General features: G+C 38.6%; 1 protein-coding gene across 1 annotated transcript in view; it reads left to right on the top strand.

The window, feature by feature from the left end:
* Positions 1-22,306, top strand: part of LURAP1L (leucine rich adaptor protein 1 like) — a 29,819-nt gene extending 7,513 nt beyond the window's left edge. Inside the window, exon 2 of the mRNA XM_009274305.1 lies at positions 21,566-22,306. Coding sequence (XP_009272580.1) covers positions 21,566-21,940 — 375 coding nt within the window. The 3' untranslated portion in view covers positions 21,941-22,306. The remainder of the gene's footprint in view (positions 1-21,565) is intronic.
* The last annotated feature ends 261 nt before the right edge of the window (positions 22,307-22,567 follow it).

Genomic DNA, 22,567 nt, shown 5'->3' on the forward strand with positions numbered 1-22,567 from the left:
AGCAGGGAGGTGCAACCTCTGCTGCTGCCGCTGCCCAGGTGAGGAGGAGGCCGTTCAGCTGAACGGCGTGGAGGCCGCGTAACCTGCCGGCTCTTTTTCTCGCAGAGTGGCGGTTCGCCAGTGACTCGCTCTTGGCTTCTGTTACTCTGTCAGCTCGTTAAAAGTACTGAAAGCTGGTTTATCAATAAACGAAGTAATGCACTAATCTCTCTCTGTTGTAAATGCGTTGTCTGCATCGCACCTGTTTCCTGCTGATGACTAATACCTAAAGAGACAGTGGATGTTTTCGGGCTGAAAATCTGGCCTGGAATTCAGTTACTCTGTTTCTGGACATTGGTCTTCAGAGACTTACTTAGTTCCAAAGAGAGTGTGCAGAAGATACACAGTAATTCTTGAACAAACAACTATTTATAATTTGGCTGAGAGGGTTTTTTGCCAGTGGTCTGTGATGAGACTATGCTGTATTTAGTTCAGAACTTCTAACTTGTTTACTATCTTAATGCAGGTGCTTGCCCTACTTTGTATGTCACCATCTCAATAAGTTTATTTTTTGATGATGCTGTAAAACTGGCTTCTTTTTTTTTAAGGCAAATGAAAAAAACACTCTTTGCAAGCAAGGGAGCAAGCAACTAGTGAACACTCAGCAGATGCGATTCTGATGATGCAGAGTACTTCAGATGTGCAAGCACAGCTGGCTCCCATTTTTATTAGAGTGTAATTGTTACGTGAGGTCCCAAAGGACTCTTTTTGGTAGCAGTCCTTTCCATAACTTGTGCCTTGCCACTAAGCTTATTTGAAAATAGTATGGAATTTGATCTTGTTGGGATGAGTATTTTGCTGGCAACATGTTGAGATGACTTTATGCAACTATCTTGGAACTTAGCCATTTACAGAAAACAAAGCAATCTCATCCTTTGTGCACAAGTATAATGCCATGTCTTCGGTACCTGTGCAACTTTACCTATATATAAGCAAAAGGTGGGTGGGTTTGTAAGCGTTTTTAAAGAATAAGCTTGCTATGGGAAAAGGGAAATCAAGGATGGATATTCTGAGAGTTAATAGCCAAGATGATGACCTTTAATCTTGAGAGGTAAATTCTAAATCACACTATGGCTTCATATGGTTTAAGAGATCCTCACAAATCAAACTAACAATGTATTTTAGTGTAATGATCACTGTGAATTTCAGTTTTAACAATAAGTTCCACATTTTCAGCATATCTCATGTTTATTTTTGAATTTTAAGCTTGCACAAGGGTTGTAGAGTGACCTGCAGGTAGCTTATAATGTAAAACTGTTAGGGAAGTTGGACTGCAAAGGAAACAAGGTAGCCAGAGTTCTTGGCATGACTGTCTAGACATGTCATGACAGTTAGGCCTGTTAAGGGGGGGCAAAAAACAAGTGACTTGCCCTCATCACCTTTTCCTTTCAAGTTGGTCTCTTCACCTACTTCACACTTGCAAGTTTCATGTCACAATCTTCAGTTTGCCTCTTCTTCCTCCTGCCACCCAGTTTTCCTCTTTTTCCTCCCTGCCCTCAGCATGAACGTGTTTTAGTTCCAACAGCCTTGACCTCTGCTGTTCTTTGTCACTTCAGCGACTGACTGATTTTTCACATCTGAACTCATTGCTCTTACTAAGTAAGAGGAGTTCTGTTACACACCTCTTCCCATTTGACTTCTAGTCTGTGTATGCCCATTAAACCACCAATATCAATGACTATCTGTAAAAGATGAAGTATTGGTACTCTGTCTAAATCTTTTTCATGCTCTCAGTTGTCTTCTGTAATGCAGAGCATGCAAGTGAACTATCTTCCTGGGGTTTTTCTCTACTCTCTTTAGCGACTTAAGGATTTTCCTCTCTCCTTAAGGTTTCTTCAGGTTCTTAATCTGTCACTTTCCCCTCTGCAATTTTCTTTGTGACATTGTATAGAACTGATCAATTTAAGAACAATACAAGGTAAAAATCACACTGTTTCTGTGTTTCTTTCTCTTTTTTCTGCACAACATTCTTAAAACAGAGCCAAAACTTCTATCTAGCGTCTTATTTCACACTTTTTTATAGCATATTATTCTTTGGCTTCTCTGCAAGGCCTAAGAGACCTTGAACATGTAGAAAAGTAGTTTATAGCTGCTGCAGTAGTAAACAGATGCAAAAAAATTGAAAATATTAGAAGTTCAGAAAAACAAGTATCATCCATCAAGCTATCTTTTTCTAGTTGCACTGTGATGGCAGCTTCTGCAGCCCACTCACTGAACTTTGAATAGATACATCTGTGCTTTTTTTGCTTGCTTGCTTCAGACTTGAGACAAATGTTTTGTAAGCATTTACAAAACAAGGTTATTCAGGCTCTTCTTTTCTAGTCACATATAAAAAAACTTGACACTGGTTACTGTGCTAACGTCTTGATCTTTGATGCTGAGCAGTACTGTCTCATTATCTTCTTGTATTATTGTTTTTGTTAATGAAGATACTTTGGACAGATGTGGCTTTTTTTTTTTTAAACCTGGCTTTATACAAATTGTGCAATTATGTACTCAACTTCTGTCCTTTCCTGCAGCTATTGTTTGTCACAATGACCGTGCCCATGCTGACAAATTTCAACTAAATCTGAGAAACAAAGCCATTTTATAGATATTGCCTTAGTATGTTTTGACTTATCATTGCATTTAAATCATAGTGATCCCAAAGCTCTTGACTGTGCTAAGGATGTATTTTACTGTTAACTACATTTTCTCATTGCTTTCCAGCTCATAGCTACTATAAAATACCTCTGTGTTCCCCTGACATCCTATTGTTTGGCCCCTGACAGTAAAGAACAAGGGGAGCATACCTGAACCTGTTCGTAATGCTTCGGAGTAGACACCAAGCCTTAACTCAGGCAGTATATAATCCTTCCAGTGACGAGAATAAATTCAAACGTACAGGAGTGGAAGTAGGTGGAAGTTTTTGTTCATTTAAAACTGGAGGGCCATCTCCTTTCCTGTCAATGCACACTGTCCTTCCAAAGAAATTGATCTTCTGTTCTTCCATCCATCTTGTATATGAGGAACCGGTGCTTATCTTGCTTCAGAACAAAGTAGCAATATTTGTTGGACTGTATACTTCCGAGGAAGAGAGAAATGGTGGAAGCTTTGAGAACTCTCTCTCATCGAGTTGCCATGTCCTTGGGCTGGAAAAGCATAAATGAAATGGTGGGAGTAATTACCTCTCCTGTGTCGTCTGCTGCAGGGGAATGTTAACAGATAAGCATAATATTGTGTCAATTTTTGACTTAAAAATGTTGGTTTTGACTGTGAGTTAAAGCACCTGACAGATCGGGGAGGGGGGGAGGGGTGGCAATGGTACATCTGCTGGCTAAAGGCCTTGAGGCTTGCATCTTGCTTCCTCAGATCCTTTTGCTGTTCCTAGTATATGGTTCTTTTCCCCTCAAGCCTGATTTTGCTGGTAGTCACTGGAATCACACACAAAGCACCACGGAGTATCTTTCTTGAAACATGGACCTGCTTGGGCAGGCTTCCTTCCCGTTCTTTACCTTCAGTTTTCCCCACCAAGGCCATGATGGAGACTGTGTTGGATCCTGAAAACCTTTGAGGCATAAGGCGATCAAGTAACAGGAGAAGCAATATGTAATTGCCAGTGTGGGTCAAAACGCTGTGCTCTGGTCAGCCTAGGATGTGATGAGTACCTCCTACTGGCCAATGTGCCCTTGATTCAGTATGACATTTGTCACAATGTTAAACTCTTTCCTCCTGTGGTATTTTAGGTGGAATTTCCATTGGGGAATTAATAATAACCCTTTATAGCTGCAGCCCTGTTTCTGGTGTATCACGCTCCTGAGTTCACTGTTCAATACATATGACTTCAACAGCTACACACTGCAGTAAATAATCAGTGAGGTTTGTTCTGCAGCCTGAAATGGTACTGCTTCAAAAGCCTCATTTCTCCTTTACAAATTCTGGGGTTACTCAAAGAGAGATTTTCCTTAACACCTGAAGAAAGAGAGTGTGGGGGTTTTTTTCTTTTCATTCAAAAGTTTACCACATCAACTTTTTATTGCCTCTTTGAAAACTAAAAAAGTTAAACAGAGTATAGTCTGCATTACATGCAATAAAAAAAAAAAACCACATGCTTTGCATAAAAATATTTCAGGCAGAAAAGATAAACTGTGTCTTGGAAGTGAAGGGTAAATGGCAGTGCTGGGACTTTCAGATGAGATTCCTTCCAGTGAACACTGTTGAGGATCAACTACTGTTAATGAGTCTGAAGGCCAAACTGGGTATTCTGAGTGCAGCAGTTCTTAGGGTGAAGGGATAAAGAAATGGAAACAATCTACTGCCAAGAAGCTGAGCGTGTCAGATTTAGGCTAAAGCTATTTGAGGTAGAGGCATATTCCTATGCTCTCTCATTAGTTGAGTTTTCTCCCTCTTTGCTCTCCTAGTTCTATTTTAGTATAACTATTTTTAAAAGGCTAATTAACATGGAGCCTTGACAAAATGAAGCAGAACTAAAAGTACTTTTTACTGATTGGAATTAAGGCAAATATGATCATTACGATGCCAGTCCTTCTCTTAGTCTTTAATTTTTTTCTTTTTTTTAAACATATCCTTAGCATGTAAATGAAGGTGCAGGTTGGAGGGCAGAGCTGCTGTAATTCTATTCTACCAGCTCTTAAGAGTTTGAACAACTTCAGATTTGCTTAGATTTATTAGATCCACAGTTGTGGGGGGCTCTGCCTTTATTAGTTTCTTTAAAGGACCTTTTTAAAAAAGTCAACTGTGACTTGAAACATCTCTTAACACATGCTGTAGGTACAGGCTGCTACATTCACTGTTTTGTATGATAACATCAATTGACTTAATTGAAGCCAAGATCTGGATCAGTGTGTCTAGTCAGCAGTGCAAAGCTGGGTATCAGATGCTGGTTTTCTATTAGATTAATGGGAATTTTTGCTTAAAAACTCGATTGAAGATAAAATCTCAAATATAAAATTACTAGTGGCTAAGCCTCAAGCCTGTGTAGGAGGGTTTGATTAACCTTGGTTTCTTAGTGAGCAGTTATTCACTGAATCCCTAAAGTGAGGCTCTTAGAAGTAGAAAGAAGGCATACAGAAGTAGAAATGAACTTATTTCCCCAAGTGCTCCTGAAGTTCACTGAAAAAGCTGGTAATCTTGGATCTTGCTAACGAGTTCTCTCCTTCATACCCTCCGATTTGCATGATGTGGTAGAAGAGTTTGTAATTTTTACATATAATGCAGATTGGGCAGTGATACCAGGATACTGAGGCTAAAAGGGATTTGTAGATTGATCCTTAGGGACAACGATCAAACCTAGCAAGAAAAAATTGCGAGCTAATTATAGTACCAGAACTTTGCCAAGTTTTCTATTGTTTCAGACCATCTTTGGAAGGACGAGGTGAGCAAGTAGATTTAAGTTAATGCATATTTAAACGTATCTTTTGACTGGCAAATCTCACCCAGTGCCTGGCAAAAGGATTTGAATTGTGGGACATCTCCATGTTGTAGTCAGTCAGTGCTTACGGCCATTGTCATTCAGCTATAGCAGCCGCTGAAGGGTTTAAGTCCCCAGGAAGTACAGATGAGTACGTGCTTACATTATTAGCTACTGCTTGACCAAGAGTCTGTGAAACATTGCTGATACCTCACCTAGCAGCATCAGTGTGAAATACTTCAGTACAAGTGCTTCTGTCTCATGTATGGATCGTCACAGCAGTGTCAGGCATACTTCACTCAAGACTTCCAGTTAGACTGCTCATGTACAGATGAGACTTTTGCCAACCCTTATTTCAAAGAATATGTATTATAATTTCATGTTGTTTCTTTCCCGATTACTTTGTTTCAAGGGTAGAGGAAGCATTTTGGCTTTGAAGTTGCTTTTTAAAGTGATGGCCAACAAGTGCATTTCTATTCTTTGATACTTTTTTTTTCCCCCCCAAGAGTGAATAGTTGAAGAAGAATACATTTTCAATTCATTTTTTAAGGGTTATGAGATCCTTTGTCTGTTCTCTGCCTTCAAGCTCAAAACCTAGTAAACTTTCCCACAGGGGACATGTTTATTCCCTACGTGTTTCATTTCTGTCCATGTCCAGAGAGGCTGGACACTGGAATCTGGAGCAAATGAGGATGAAGTTACAGGAGTAAAAAGACAGAAGATCTGAGCTGTTGAAAAGCAATTGGAATTTAATTAAATTGAGTGCAATTTCTCTCTTGGATTTTCACCTGCATTTATAACCATGGAATTTGGGCATCTTACATGTAAGCAGTTCCAAAAGATGGTTCTCAGATTACTGTTTGTAAAGATGATGAGCTCTGAATAGAAAATTATGGGCAATCTCGTAATAAAAGGGGAACTTTTTTGTTACAAAGGCAGTCTTGTAGCCTTTGTTTTCCAGCCCTCTCTCTCATAAGTGGGGCTGCTAGTTATAAGCATTTACCCATGGTGGACTACTTTTTGCCTTCGTGCCAGTTGTTCTCTGTGTTGAATTTTGGCTTCAGCCACCCACTTATCCTTACTGGTGTGGAATGGGAGCTGGTATCTAGTAGGGCAACTGGAGCCTGAGGTGGCATCAGTGTATCATTTAGTTTCTTAATTTGAGAACTCTGTAACTATTTGGATAGCAATGCTAAGGCCACCTCAGATCAGAGGATCTGACCCCTGCACACTCTGTAATCTTCTGTATAGATATTTTTAAATCCTTATTGAAACATAGGTAACAGGCAGTGCTTGAAACCTTAGCATGTTTTTTGTGAATGCAAACCTTCTGTACTGGAGTTATATAGGAAAGTGATGACTTCATAAGCTGTGATTACTCAGAAATAGCTTGACCAAATATTGCTCTAAAATAACTGCAACAAAAATGGCGCTTTGCAGGCTTGACAGAAAGCTATTACATTTACAATGCTGAAGAAACTGTTAATTACAGCTGTTAAAAACAACTAAAGAAGGAGGTGTGAGAAACTTGAATTTGGACCGAAGTGTAAGGGTGTCCATCAACACAGCAATTCTGAAGAGCAAGATTACCCAGTTTTGGCCGATTAGTTTACTGAATGCTGGGGTGGGGGAACAAAAAACCAAACCAAACTCTGTAAGACTCTCATATGTCTGGTTTTCTTGTTAGGAAAGTCTGGATGTATTTTGGTCACTTAAGCTGTTCTGTCTTGCTGTCCTGTGGCCTTGTACATACTGTTGTTGTTTTCAAGTACAGTTTTAAAATAACATCCTTGGCATTGGATAACTTCAGTTAATGCCAAAAGGGAATCATAGTACTAAGAATTTTAAACCTGTGAATCTTGGTCTTTTCAGCCACTTAAGAAAAACATTAACTTTTTTGTGGCAGATGGGATAAGTTGTTCAAGGACTGCAGGAGTATTGGAGAGAGAACTGGATAGGAATGACTGCTACAGAGTTTGAGGAAGACGTTGAAATATTTGTTCTGAAATATATGGCTGCAATAAAATCAAAGAAGGAGATTAATAATTAAAATAATTATGTTTCTTTAATGTCAAAGATAAAACATTCCTGCACATCTGTACTTTGCAGTTAAGGATATGACTGTGAGGGGTTCTTCCTTTACCAGCTGAATGGCTACAAACTAGATCTAGCTGGGAAACCTTCTGTACCTGCACTCACCATAGTAATGCCGATTATGCAGTAGTAAGCCTTGCCCCAAGGGTAAGTTTCTTTCTGAGCTTGATTTTACTCTGTACTATGATGCACAGAGCCATGTAAGTATACAAATGGCCGTGGTATCCCTAGAGCCAAGTATGCTCTTATTTTGAGCTTACAGCAAGCTGTAGCTCTGCTAGCAGTAAAACCTAGAATGACAGAGACAATATTTTCGTATGAGTCCATTGAAACAGTTACAGTGTAATCCATGTGGTATTGCTATTTCTTTTCCTGTAGTGGATAGGTGTCTGACTAGGATACTTAATTCAGTAGTTGTTGAATTCACAGCTGTGTAGTGGCTTCTGTCAAATTAAAACATTGCTAAGGATTGTGCTTGCAACGTGTCTAGACTCTGTTTTGTAAAGTAACCAGTATTGGAAGATGTGGTTTGGAGAAAGATTTTAACTATACTTACTGAAGTAATCTTCCTTCTTTTTCACAGCTTTTAACATGTTTTCTCTTCATCATCAGTCATTTACAGCTTAGGTGTTAATGGATGTCTTTCCACGTCCATCTTTGTTTCTAGTGAGAGATGGGTTGTGTCCAGAGTGACCAGTGGGCCCGGTAGGTACATCCTGAGATGTTCTCTTCAACGAGTTCTGAAAAGCTGTTCAGCCACGTATCTGAGCAGTTTGCAAGCTTCAAGAGATGCTTGACTGTGTCGGGGAAGTGTTCATGATAACCAACTGGAAGGAACCCTCGTCTGGAGGGTGACCAAAATAAGTGACCAAAATACATCCAGAGGGTCTGTAAGCCACCTTGTATTACAGCTTTGAAAGGCATAAACAACACAGCTCAAGTTTTTTCAAATCTAGAAGCATATTCAGGTGGTCACTTATTTCAGAAATATCCTGTGCTGTGTTCCAGCGGTGAGTCCCACTGGCTGCCTACCAGTGGATGAGCACGTGGAATAAAATGTGTCTGAGGATTCCCACCTTGAATTTGCTCCAAAGGAGGTTTCCCTCCTTCCATAAGAGGAGATAAGGAGAGGACACTAGAGAGTATATACATGTCAGGTGTTAAAGTTAGCTACTCTGTTTTGTCAGAATATGCAACCTCTCCCAGAGCTTCCATAAACATGAAGAAGAGCAATACTGGCACAGCTATGCAACCTTACTCTCAGGAATCTAATCCTTCTTCTCCCTCCCTACCAGCCTGGCATTTCTTAATACTTACATTTTGTCAAGGGAATGGTATGGCACATTTGTTAATTAACAGGAAACACAAACTAACTAAGCTGCTAGGAGAAGTTATCTGAATGTTTCATTTGCCGTGCTGTAAAATAAACTCCTCGCACTACTGTATGGCCCTGCTGGGTGCAGTGCCAGGTGAAGTGAAAGCATTTAGTGCCTGTTAAGCAATGCTAAATTGCTATTTAACTACTGGGAGTTTCAGATTTTATAAACACTTTACTGGCTTAATTTGTAATTTTGTTCACTGTTGTTAGATACCAGCTGCATTCATGACTAAAATGCTTCCAGAAGGAGAGTCATTTTATTGCATTGCTGCTTTTGGCCATGAAACCTACCCCTCTAGGTACAGAAGGAACAAATGCTTCCAGGAGAGTCATTTTATTGCATTGCTGCTTTGGCCATGAAACCTACCTCTCTAGGTACAGAAGGAAGGACACATCCAAGAATTATAACGTAGCAAATGTATTGAGTGTTTCCAAGCTCCCACATTTTTACCCCAAGGTAGAAACAAAGGTAGAACAGCTCTGTTGCTTTGTGTTTTTCTGAGTATTATTTTTTCTGTCTTCCTACAGAATTTCCACTGGTTTAAGGAAATGTTCTATTTGAAATGGTTGCACTGCTTTTTGTAACTCATATATGTGCTTATGAGACATAGCAAACATTGGACACGACTCTCTTCATACTGAGTGTTTGCTGAAAAGATATTTTAATTTACAAAGCTTCACATTCTGACCTTGACCCTTCCAATAATTATAAATGACTAGGAAAAACAGTCCTGACAGCAAGGAGGAAACTGTGAAGCATTTCTACGTAAGGAGAAATAGGATTGGTTTGCCACTTCTTCAGAAAACTAGTGAATTGAATATCTAGCGTTCTTCCTGGGATGAGACTAACACATAACTTTGGAAGGGTGCCTGGAGAAGGCCTGTTCCAGCCACATCGCAAGCCTGACTTTGTTCTCTTAAGTTTGGTTGCTGATACAGACAGTTTTCTCTGTTGGGCAAAGCCAAATTATGTGTGTTTAGAACAAAGTACATGATGACAAAACAGTGGCAAAGTAGTGTTTTTACGTAGTTTGGTACTGAAGAATTCTTTCCATGGGCAGGAAGGTTTTCTGACTAACAGAATTCGGATGGCTCTGCGCAAAAACATGGCAACTTTGAGAAGTCATTCAAGGAGTCATTGTAAACTCTGACTTTAGACTATTGTTCTAGTCTTCTCAAAACTATACAGTTAGGAGAGGAATGAACATGAAGCCAGAGCAATAATTTTTAGAGGACTTTTTCTGATCTGTGATTGCAAGTGTGTTTTGCCTTCACACGGCCACTTCAACCACTGTAACTGTTAATGGGCTATCCATACGTCATGGGACAATTGTGCTGTACACTGAAATATTTCAGTCTCGAATGGTGGCCTGTGGCAGGTTCCTGGTGTTACAGGGTTTGTAGGAGAAAACTGTAAATCCTGCAACAGTAGAGGAGAAAGCCTCTTTGCAAGAGCAGTACTACTAGCATGCCAAAGCAACAGTAATTTTCTTCAACTTCAGATACCCATGGAATTTACATACTCCTTCATTAGCGCCTAGCACTAGTTGCTGTGACTGCAGCAACGGAGTGGAGGCACAGTTGCTGTTTTCCCCATAGGCAGATGAGGTAGCTCACAGTGACCATCAATTCAAATAGCTGGTTATACTTTCACCAGTGCAGAGCAGCAGTCCTCCCATTTCAGAGGAAAAAGAAATGCAACCCAAACAACAATATGATGTTTAAGCTTTTGTCCTATCTCCTTAATTTTTATTAATTTGTACTCTGTTGAAATCTAATGACAAAATTACTTCAGAAGAGTCCTAACCAGCCCTTTTCAAATACAACCGTACTTCTCTAGTCCAACTCTGTTGTGTCCTAGATTTCCTTGTCTAGTTCTCTCACTTCCTAGGTCACTCTTGATTATTGACAAAGGCCATATTTGTCTTTTCCTAGACATCTGGCACAAGTCTTGCACCTTATTTCTGCTCCCCAACTAGCTTAGTAGATAGTATTTCCTCAGTAGAAGGAGAAATGGGGAATGTAACCAATTACCTTGATTCCTTCCCACTCTATTCATACCCCTGGTAACTGTATTGATAGTTATGATTAATATTCTTCGCCAAACTAGGATCAAGCCACACTGCCCCAGTAGTCTGCTATGTAGAAATCTTTGCTAAGAGCAGGTTTAGGTATTAAAAGAGCAATATGACATGAGCTAGAGTGGTGTAGGAGAAGCTGGGGTCTGCACCACATGGTGTGGATGATGGTTATTGGTCAGAGGAGGGATCAATTAATATGGAAAGACTGGTACCTAGATTGCCTGGTTTTGCCATGAAGTTTATAGTTCATGACTGATTACTGCTGCTACCTTCTCATGAGATGTACTTGGCTAGAAGTACAGGATTTCTGTTTATTTGATTTTTAATATATGCTTTCACTTCATTACCTGGAGAATCATGCCTTGTGACCTCCAGAATGTATTACTGCAGTGTGTTCTGTAGGAGCCAAAAGGGCTCAAAAGCTGCAGCTAGTATAGCCTGCAGCAGCCTGCTTGGCTAGTTGTGTTGGCCAAATTCAGTGTTTCAGCTTGCTAAAAATGGTACTAGCCTCTTGTTTGCTTCTAGCTTTTTAACCAGGAGATCCTAGATGCAGTTTGGCTGCTAGCTGTTTGATACCTTCTCAGTGGGTGAGAAAGAACTAAAGTAGTTAAGTATTTATAGATATCTGGAAGTTTGGAAGGGTATTTTTTGTTGAAAGACTCAAAATAGACAACTTTGCTTCATTTTATCTGAAAGATCTCAAATTTGCTAGTACATTCAGATGGGCACAAAGCCTGTGTATGAACTGTATTTTAGCAGGATGGTAATTACACCAATGGGGAGATTTGGATGAAGTTTTTCATTTAAAAGGAAAAATAAGGCTCAATCTGAAAGACACACAACTTCAAATAGTGCACAGATTAAACTTAAGGAAAAAAACCTAAACCTTATTTGATAAGATGTTGACCCATTTTTAGTCAATAAATTTGAAAAGATTTAGCACTGAAACATGATGTTCATAAATTTTCCATAGGGAAAAAAACCAGTGATCAGCAAATTACTTTCTAACTCTATTAAAGCAGTTCTAAGAGGACGTGATCACTTATAATTACAAGGCTGTCTTGAAGTTCCTTTTTATTCTTGTTCAGATAAACCTTCAGTAAATAGGACAGGAGTTTGCCGTTAGTAAATATTTAGTTGTTAAATTAAAAATATGCTTTTAACAGGACCTACCCCATCTCCAAGGCCACAGAATTATTATGAACAGAATCCCATTTTGAATTCTGGGGAGATTCAGACAAAGATTTGGATTCTTTTTAATCTTATGTGTCTCTCCAGTGGTATTGCGAAAGCAGACTTGAATTTCCAGAAAGCTGAGATTTGTCTCCAGTAGTAATATTGTCATGTCTCAGTTTTGACTTAATGAAACAAGTTGGGGTTTTTTGTTGATTTTTTTTTTTTTCCTTTTAAAAATAATAATGAGGGGAGGATCACTGTTGTCTCGGTAAAAGCATAATTTTCAAACTTTAGATATACCTGTAAGCAAAACCCATATTCTTCTTTCACTTTTATTTTAGTTCTATGCTTTTGAGCATACTTACACAGTGCCAGTATTAAAACTAATTAATTTTAAAGGGATGAGCAGGTCTGGAGTGCTCATTAACCAAACCTAATTCAGAAGGTATACATAAAAAAACCAGATATTTTATCCTGGTTTTGCACTGTATTTTTAAGAACATGTTTTGGTCAAGACAAACATAAATAAGGTAGAGAGTGAAATCCAATGAAAAAAAAATCTGGATATGCTATTGAGCCCCAGTGCTGTCTCATGTTGGTGGGGAAGGCACATACAGTCCTGTGTTGTGGCGGGTGTCCAGAACACGTTATAATGATGCTGTGATCGCCCATCTGCTGTAACACTTTCTGACACCCACAACCGACTGTTACCACTGCATATTGACCTGAATGTTTGCAGTGGTATTATCTTGTCTGTCAACATATGTGGGTCCATAGTATGGATTTTTATGGACATTTTCACCTCTGTCATAGTAGATACATTTCTAAGGTCAGATGCTGCTTTTATGACAGCAGTATGGGATATTTGGAAACTTTCAGTAAAAACTTCCTGTAGTATTAGACGCTTTTTGCTCTTCGCAAACCCTTACATTTCCTCACTGCTCCCTTTCATGTTCATTTAACTAAACTTTAAAATAATCAGGACCTTCCTTTTATATTCATTCATCCTTCTGAGGCTGGATGTTTCTCTCTCTGAATTCTGTGGTGCTTCCGTATTGAAAGAGCTGATTTAGCTTTTATTTTATTTGGGCAGGAGGTGATGAAATAGGGACTTAACTAACTAACCTTTATTTTTTTCCCACTACTTGCTCTCTGATGTATAGCATGTTTCTTTCTGATAATCATCGTCATATCTACTTAGTAGGTATTTAAATTGTTTCTTCTTTTTCACAGTAAAATAAAAAGATGGCCAAAAAACCTAAAGCAAAAAAATAAACAAAAAAAGATTTTTCCCCCTGAGAATTTTGTGTTACACTTAAGCATACAAGATACCTCAAATAGTATAATGTTAAAAAAAAAAAAAAATTGTACCCTACTAAGTGAATGATTCATTCAAATCATTGAGATTTTACTAGGCATTAATGCAAATGGCAGGCTGCCCACAGGTACTCCACAGAAAAGGATCATGCACATTTCAGGGAGGTGAAAAAAGGCCTTGAGATCCACTTTTTCTATTACAGAGATAATGTAAACAATTGCACAACTTGGTGGTATGTATTTTCCTGTCACGTCTGAAGGGGATCAATTAGTATTTATAAAATTAACATATTAAAATAGGGTGTAAATGTAAATCACCAATATTGTAATTTCCTATACCAGCTAATAACCATACTAGCATAATATTTTGTTCATATATTTGCAAGAAATGTCCTTGAAAGCTGTTCATTAAATTATTTACACTCATTGCTTACCGAGCTAACTTGCTCCCTCATGAAGTTGCTCTGCCTCCTGATTATTCTGGTGGTGGCTCAGATCTGACCTGCCCACTTCCTTGCTTTAGCTAATAGGTGTTTGGTAAGCTCTGCTTACAGAAGGAGAATCCTCTTCTGGCTGATGTCAAATCACACTGTCTCTCTTTCTCCTTCCTAGTTAAAAAACACTCTTCACAATGCTATGTTATGGTGCTGCCAAATGTTACAGAAGGACCTGTAGAAATATTTATCGTAAGCATTTGGTGCAGGATTGCACTGGAACTGCAGCAGGTTGAAACAAGATCATGACTAGGCTAGAGCTTCTTTTTAAACTAGCAAGGTCAAAGGCACAGACAGAAACTGAAGACTTAATGACTGCTCACTGTCTGAACAGCTGGGACTTCAGTGATGGTAATGAATGCTGCCTAAAAATCTACTATGAGGGTTTTAACCATTTTGGAGTCTTCAAGAGAAACAAGAGTATAAATAATCTCTTTCGAAAAAGAAGGCAAAAAGTAAGCGACCAAGACTGCTTCTGTAACCTGCCACAGTGTTTTCATTGTGACTCATTATGGAAGTGCAGCTGAGAAGGGTCAGTGTAACTTGCTCAATTTGCAGAAATAAACTAGATCAGCAAAGTGCAACTACAAATCAACGATGGGTTACTAAATATCGCTTTCATATATGTAGCTTTTGTATGTGCTCTCTTGTGGTCTGAAGATTACCACAAGCCTAAAAAACATGAGGAAAGAAATGGGAAAATGTTCCAGCAATACATTATAACACAAGTCCATGCTGAAAGAAACCAGACATGCAAGAAGCTGTTGATATACATATATCACTGCTGACTGAAATTTAATTTGCCTAAATCAGTCTGAGGTAAATCACAGTCAGACACACATGGCATAATGATGAACACTAGAGCACCTACCTCAACTCACTGACAGTCTCATCTCTGCCAGACTTTGGTCACCACCTCCATTGTTTATGCATATGAAGAAATTGAAGAAATGAGAGAGTTCGCATACAGTGTCAGGCTGATTGGGTTAGCTTGAATTATTGTAGTGCCTGAATTAATCCAAGCTAGTTGACTTTGTGGTGGAGTGGATGTGGAGCATTCCCACAAGCGGTTACAGTTCCACCTGTGCGTAGATGATCCCTTCCAGCTAAGGATAGTAAACCTGTGTTCTTGCGCTCTGTCACATAAAAGCTCCCTGGCTTTTTGACAGGTGATGCTGAAGATGGCATTCAAATTCAGAAATCAGTCTAGGCATTCTGCTTTTTCATCTTGATCCGGAAATACCATTGTCCTAAGTGGCTTAATTATATGAAGAAACCAATGCAAACATCCTGAATCAGTGGGACAATGTTGAAGTAGACAAGAGGTTTGAAGTCATGCATATGTGTATGTACTAATTAAAGTAGGATGGAGCTCATGCACAGTCTATTAATCATCCTGTATGTTTAAGGAGCAGACATTTGTCCCTTATGGTTCATTTGTGGTCTTATTTTATACATGTTAAATGGAAAAAAAAAAGCATTCCTTTTACTCACTAGTTTTGAGAAGCTATTGTAATATTGTTCTGAGCTTGCTAACCTTCAAGTGGCATGCTTCATGCTTTATGGTGGTTGCTTAATAAACAATGCCTGTGTGTGTGACCACACTCATCCCTGTTGTAAACATGCTAGCTCAGTGACTCCAATGAAATAATGCTTGCATTCACATATTCTGAATTTTGGACTTTGAATAAGTTGCTTATGATCTTTTTAGCTTGTTTTGTATATTCTCTCACAGAATTGGTTGATGAGGTTTTATTGAGGAGTTTATATCCTTTCATACAGGCTTACTAAATTTGTATCTTCATAAGACTCAAATAATTCAACATTGCCAACCAATGTTTATTTTATTGTTCACACTCTCACCTTTCTCCTTGGGAATTACTTTTCTTAGTTACTTTAAAAACTGTTACTCAGTGTTTGTAATAGCAAAAGTAACACCAGGAGACAGTGGAATAAGGTTAGCTTTTGTGAAGAAAAAGACTTCTCAGAATTCAAAAGAAATTATTATTTGGACATTCATTGTTAGATTTTTTAATTTTTTTTTTTGTTACATCTCAAATGGATTCATGGAATTCATTATTCCATGGAAAACTGAGGTAATCTGCCTTTAAAAAGAAAGAAAGGGCAGGTGGGAATAGCTGGGTAACCATAAAGCTGTTTATCCTGAGTGACAGGGGAAATAGAAGAAATTGAATGGGAAAGTGGAAAGCTGTCTCTGACACACCCTAGAAAAAGGAAAACAGCAGCAGCATTAATACTCCTAAACTGTAGTGGTCATACACACCTGTCTGGCATGGAAAGATTTTAAAATGTTTGTGAAATGGGTGATATAGATGAGTATGACAGTGTTTAACAACAGATGGAATTGGCTCCAGTGCCTATTTCATCTAACCTCTTCACGTGCTAATTCTCTTCTGCAAGACAGCTGACGCGCTGCACTTCTGAGCGGCTTTCAGTGGCGTACCGTATTTTGCTACTGTTTCCATACAACTTCCATTTATTGTGGAATATCTGTCCAAAATTATACTGCTTTAGAAACACAGATTCCATAGTAGCCAACCCTAGATCAGTGTTTGAGTCCTGCTCGAGATCCTGTGCAGAGCAGAGCTTCTGAGCTGAGTGACTTAAATAGCTCCCTGAATCCATTAACCTGTAAGTTTAAGATTTTGTGTCTTGTAGTGACTTATTTCACTATGCTCTGACTAAAAGATTTGTCTTGAAGGAAATACCTTGTTATTCAGGCTCATTCATTTCATTTCCTTTTACTAGTGGGCTCTTTACAGCACACAACATAAAGGTGTTGAGGAAAAAATGAAACTAAAAATAAACTTAGGAGTATCTTTTCCTCAGACCACGTTTTATGGTTACCATTAATATCCCTGCAGACTTCCTGCAGTTAAAAGAAGAAGCAGCAGCAGCATGTGACCCCAGGAATCTGAAAGAAAGTAACCTACAGAAAGGAACTAGAGTTGCAGACAGCTTTGACAGATTAAAAGGATATATTGAACAGAATTTTTAGCTTTGCCATTTTTGGCGGGGAAGGGGACCCACTGTGTTGGGTTGGAAGCCATGTCTGCAGAACACGCAGCAGGAAAACACAAGTCCATTCTGCTCATAGTCGGAGTGCAAGTGCAACTTTGATCCAAAAGAAAAGTGACCAGGCTAGGGACAGCTAATGCACTATTTTGGGTGACTGCCAGGAAGCGATAGTTGTTTTTGTTAACAGCCCTGGTCATTAAGAGTTTTATTCTAAAACCAATAACCTAGTCAAGTCCTTTTTTAAAAACACTATATATGTAAAAATAACATGAATATTTGTATACATATATGTACACAGATGTCCATATGTTTGTATATATATAAATTCTCTTGAATAAATTATGGCAATGTTGCACATGTTATTATGGAAGACCATAAGCAAGGCTAGTTGTGTAAGGAAGAAATATCTTGTTAGAACAACCAGTATGAGAGGGAGGGAGGCACAGACAGGTGTTTAGGCCAGTTATCCCTTCCAGACTGAAGATCTGCTTGTGTCTGAATGCTAATCTGTTCTGTCCACCTATGCTACCAGACTGCGTTACTTGAAAGATGCTCACTGTCACTTTAATTTCATTATTTTCTCTTGCCATGACTAGCTGTTTAACGTTAAATATTTACTATCCTTCCTGGGGATCTGCACTATTGTGTTTATACAAACTAAACAAAAAGATATAAAAGCTAGCCTGTAACCAGAATTTCTTTTTTGCTCTCTTGTCACAGTTTGTTTCCTCTGTACACCACAAGTTTGTGCTGAGGACTGACACATACACAAACCTTCCCTATGGTGGTGCTGTGCTCAACCTTTAACTCAAAGAGCAGCTGTAGAAACTGTTCTGAAATACCTATATTAGCTATGATACGCTCTGTTTAGATTATTTCTGAAATGCACCTGTTACTGTGCATAACAAATGGAGCTGTCAAACATGGTGAGATTTTATTGTTTAGTCCCTTTAGTTGAACCATCTTGGAACTCACTTGTTTACTCCAGCAGTTACATGGGTTGCAGCTACATAAGTGAATACGAAGTAATGTGATTGTGTCTGGGCTAAAGCAGATAAGAGGCAAGAAATGTCGTAGTGACATTTTTGTGTTATCAAGCAGATGATGAAGTAAACCATATTAAAGAAAGATGACACTTGGTAGACTACTTTTTAATGTTTGCTTTAGGAAAAGCACACTCTCGGTATGGGAGACTTGGGATGACATGGTAGCTTGGAAGAGGAGGACTCAAGTACGCAGGAATACAAAGAATTATTCCCAGTAAGGCTGTTCCACAGAAATGCTGAAGCTGTGGGTGTATTTAGAGCAAAAAATTATTTCCTGTGAACTGAATCTGAAATATACAAGATGTCTCCTTTATCTAAAAGGGACTGTTTCATTAGAGGCGTAATGGTGCTAGCTCTGTTAAACATTTCCTTAATCAGCCTTTTGGGAAATTTGCTGTCTCCAAGCTTGCTTATATTCAGCAAGTTGCTGAAGTCTGTAGTTGCATTTGAGAAGTTGGGTAATTTGCTGCTTTCATGACAGCCTAGGTGCTGAGCAAATGGTTTATAGTGATTTATGGGTACGAGTAGAACTGGCTTGAGCAGGAGGGCTATGAAATGGTCAATCTGTTTTCAGAACTTCACATCTGAAACAATGATAGATGGGTAGTATTGTTAAAACTGTGAATGGTAAAGCTATTTTGCACAGTACCAGGTTAGCTGTGTTAAATCCTGTGATATTGGATTGAGGATAATTCAGAAGTCATTCTGGGGACTGGGGAAGGAGACTGGGAATACATATGAGAGTTACATAGACAGTACATTACTAGCAAAGCTTGAAATATCTTTGTGTTGGGTTCACCCTGGCTGGTAACTAAGCACCCACCAGCTGCTCACTCACTTCCCTCTCCCCCTCTGGTGGAATGGGGGAGAGAACTGGAAGAACAAAAGTGAGAAAAACTCATGGCTTGTAATAAAGACAGTTTAATAAGTGAAGGAAAGAATGAAAAAACACAAGTGATGCAAAGTCAGTCTCTCACCATCTCCCACCAGTAGACCGATGCCCAGCCAGTCCCCAAGCAATCGCTACATTGGAAAGACCAAACCCATGAGTTTTATTGCTGAGCACAACATTATATGGCAGGGAATATCGCTTTGGTCAGTTCTGGTCAACTGTCCCAGATCTGTCCTCTCCAAACATCTTTCCCAGCTTCAGCCTACTCGCTGAGGGTGCAGAGTGGAAAACAGAAAAGGCCTTGATGCTGTGCAATCACTGTTCAGCAGGAGCTGAAACACTGGTATGCTATCAACACTGTTTTGGAAAACAGAAGGCCTTGATGCTGTGCAATCACTGTTCAGCAGGAGCTGAAACACTGGTATGCTATCAACACTGTTTAGTCACAGATGTAGAACACAGCACCATACTGGCTGCTATGAAGCATCCGAGCCAGAGCCAGTACAATCTTCTGCAGTATCTAACAGAATAAAAATACCTTAAAATAACTTTTTGAGAGCTGAAACACTGGTATGCTATCAACACTGTTTTAGTCACAGATGTAGAACACAGCACCATACTGGCTGCTATGAAGCATCCGAGCCAGAGCCAGTACAATCTTCTGCAGTATCTAACAGAATAAAAATACCTTAAAATAACTTTTTGAACAACTGTACCAGGTCAATGTAATTTAGGATATTGAGAAGATGGCATTTAAGTATGGAAAGAACCATGTCCAGATTGTACTCTTGGCAAAACAAGATACAGTCTTTGCTTCCTGAGAATACTGATTCCATTCCGGTCCATTGTGGATGAACAATACTGGTGCTATATTTCTGTATAATAATTGTGGACTTGGAGAGTAGCACAAAATGTCTATTTTCTGGCATAACAGATCTTACTTGTTTTCTTCCTTATTTCTCAATTGAGTGAAGACATTCAAATTTTTTATATACTGTATTGTCTTTTTTGAATTAATAATCTGAAAGTTAAGAAGTTAGTGTCCTATGGAAGAAAAGCATGTAATATATGTGTATATATCAGACATTATGGCACACATATTTTTGTAGATAAGTACAGTCAAATTATATACAAGGGAAAGTATTTTCCACATGCATGCATTAAAGCAGTGACATATCTGCATGTAGTATGCTTGATTAGTACAATTAAAGGATGCAAGAACATGTGATAAAATATGACACGAATTACATGCTAGACATGATATCCCTATGAGTTAATCTGAAATGACTGGCGTCTTTTTTCCAGTGGTTTTAAGCATGCATGCCCTATGTTGGCACTGCGGCAAAAGTTCATCTAGGCAGAGGTCTTAGTCTGGAAGTGATGAGACTGAAATTTGTCTGTTGTGATGTCAAATATTTAGTAGTGCTGAGGTGCTGTTGGAAAGGGCTGGAGCATTGATTAGGTCACAAACTAGCATTATCTTCTCACAGTATGGGTGGAAGTAGCTTCTGGCTGACAACACTTGATATTATGGTCAAACCTGGAATCATCTTCAGTTTGTCGGACTACCTTTTCAGTATTTTTACTTGTTTTGTGTGATGAATAGGAGGTCACACAGATTTTTTTTGCCAATAGTTGTGAGTTTCAGATGAAAAGAAAGAAGCAACAAATAAAACCCTTAGGCCTTACTTTTATGTGTCATCTCATTGTGGAAATTTGAGTAGAACAGTGGCTTATAAAGTTTGTCTGTTAAGGAAAACATGAAGTCAGTTAACTTAAATGTATCTGTGAAATGCAGCACTATAATATTCCACTGTGCTTTACAATTAACACTTCTGTGTTTATGCATCAAGCACCACAACTAAGTTGGAAAGTAGGACTTTGTGCTTAATGTGTATTTTTTATTTAGTTATTTTTTGCAAATTGTTGCTCTTCATGTTAATCTATAATAAGTGGTTGACTGTGAACTCATCACGTTCATCTAATATGGGTTTAAATACTTTGAAATTCACAGTTTCAATAAGTTCAATATTTCAACTCTTAGACATTTATACAGCAGCTTGCAACATAAACTCAGGTGTAGTGTGAATAAAAATTAAAAGTGCACAAGCCTTTTTCCAAATGATGCACATCTGAAAATTTTAGGTTACCCAAGTAGCCATAATAAGGATAATTTGGGGTGAATGCTTAGCTGACTGGATCTGCTAAGTAGCTTAGAGTAATTGTAAATGGAAATGAATTTGTGTCTTGCTTCTCTGAATAACGAAAAGCTATCCCCAAGAGTTGTCATAGCAGCATGTTTCTCATCTAAATAGCATTGTACTAGTGTGTGTACAAGTCTTGTCATTGACTAGCATTCCTGTTAATGGACCGCTTATGTAGCCTGACCAGGTTCCCACCTGAACGTCACTGAAAGTATTAGTATAGCAATACTTTTACTTTTTTTTTTCCCCCCACTAATTATTTAAATAGATTTGTCCTAGAGGTGAAAGGTAGATTTTTTGTGGTTTTCTTTAACTGATTCATTGCCTCTAGCCTGCTATTTAGAGTTTGATTTTGAAGAAAATGAGTAATTTTTTTAATCACTTTTGCCTTATAGGTTAATCTCCGAGCCACTGATGTGAAGCTTATGCGCCAGCTACTCATCATCAATGAAAGTATTGAATCAATCAAGTGGATGATTGAAGAGAAGGCCATCGCCAGCAGAGGTAGCAGTTTGAGTGGCAGCCTGTGCAGCTTGCTGGAAAGTCAGGAGACATCCCTCCACGGCAGTTGTAACAGTTTACAAGACTATAGTGATGGACTTGATGGAATATCAGTGGGGAGTTATTTGGACACTTTAGTGGATGATGTCCCTGGTCACCAAACCCCTTCAGATATGGACCAGTTCAGTGATTCTTCTATTATGGAGGACTCACAGCCTCTGCATAAGCATCCCAAAATTGATTCTGATGAGTACTACTGTTTTGGTTAATAAAAACAAGTTCCAGTGGGACACAAATGCACTTGTACTTATCCTTCTTCTTTGCTGCTATTTTATTTCATGTGCAAAACCCCCAAACTTTTCTTGGAAGGAAAACATAATATGATACTTTGATTCCACTTCATAACTTCCGTGTTGCTTCTAATACATTTTCTCCTTGGTGTTTTGGGCTTTCCTCCTCCTCACCTTTTCTTTTTCTTAATTTATTGTCGCAATTTTTCTTTTTTTTGTTTTATTTTTTTTACAATGTTGTATTTACAGGTCTTTAAAAGTGGTGACAGAAAAGCTTTATCTTTAAAATGAGACATCAGGGAACGAGAGCAACAATTTTGTATTTGTTGGCAATAAAATATCTTCTGATAAGTATATGTTGTGGTAAATTTTCTTGACTACCAGGTTTGGCCTTTCCAAAGACACTGTTGTTATTGAGCCTTAAATCTGAATCCTGAAAATACCTCTACAAAATAATTTTCCTTTTGTAAGCAATGATATTTGATTCTGTTAAGCTGTCTTCACTCGGAGAATAAAGTATCCTAAACTTTTCTGTGTGGGGTTCTTTCTTCTTGAATGTTCTTATCCTTCTTGTCTAATTATGATTTTAAATTCTGGGCTTCATTG

Source organism: Aptenodytes forsteri, unplaced genomic scaffold, assembly GCF_000699145.1.
Source record: "Aptenodytes forsteri isolate BGI_AS27 unplaced genomic scaffold, ASM69914v1 Scaffold46, whole genome shotgun sequence".
Classification (NCBI taxonomy): Eukaryota; Metazoa; Chordata; class Aves; order Sphenisciformes; family Spheniscidae; genus Aptenodytes; species Aptenodytes forsteri.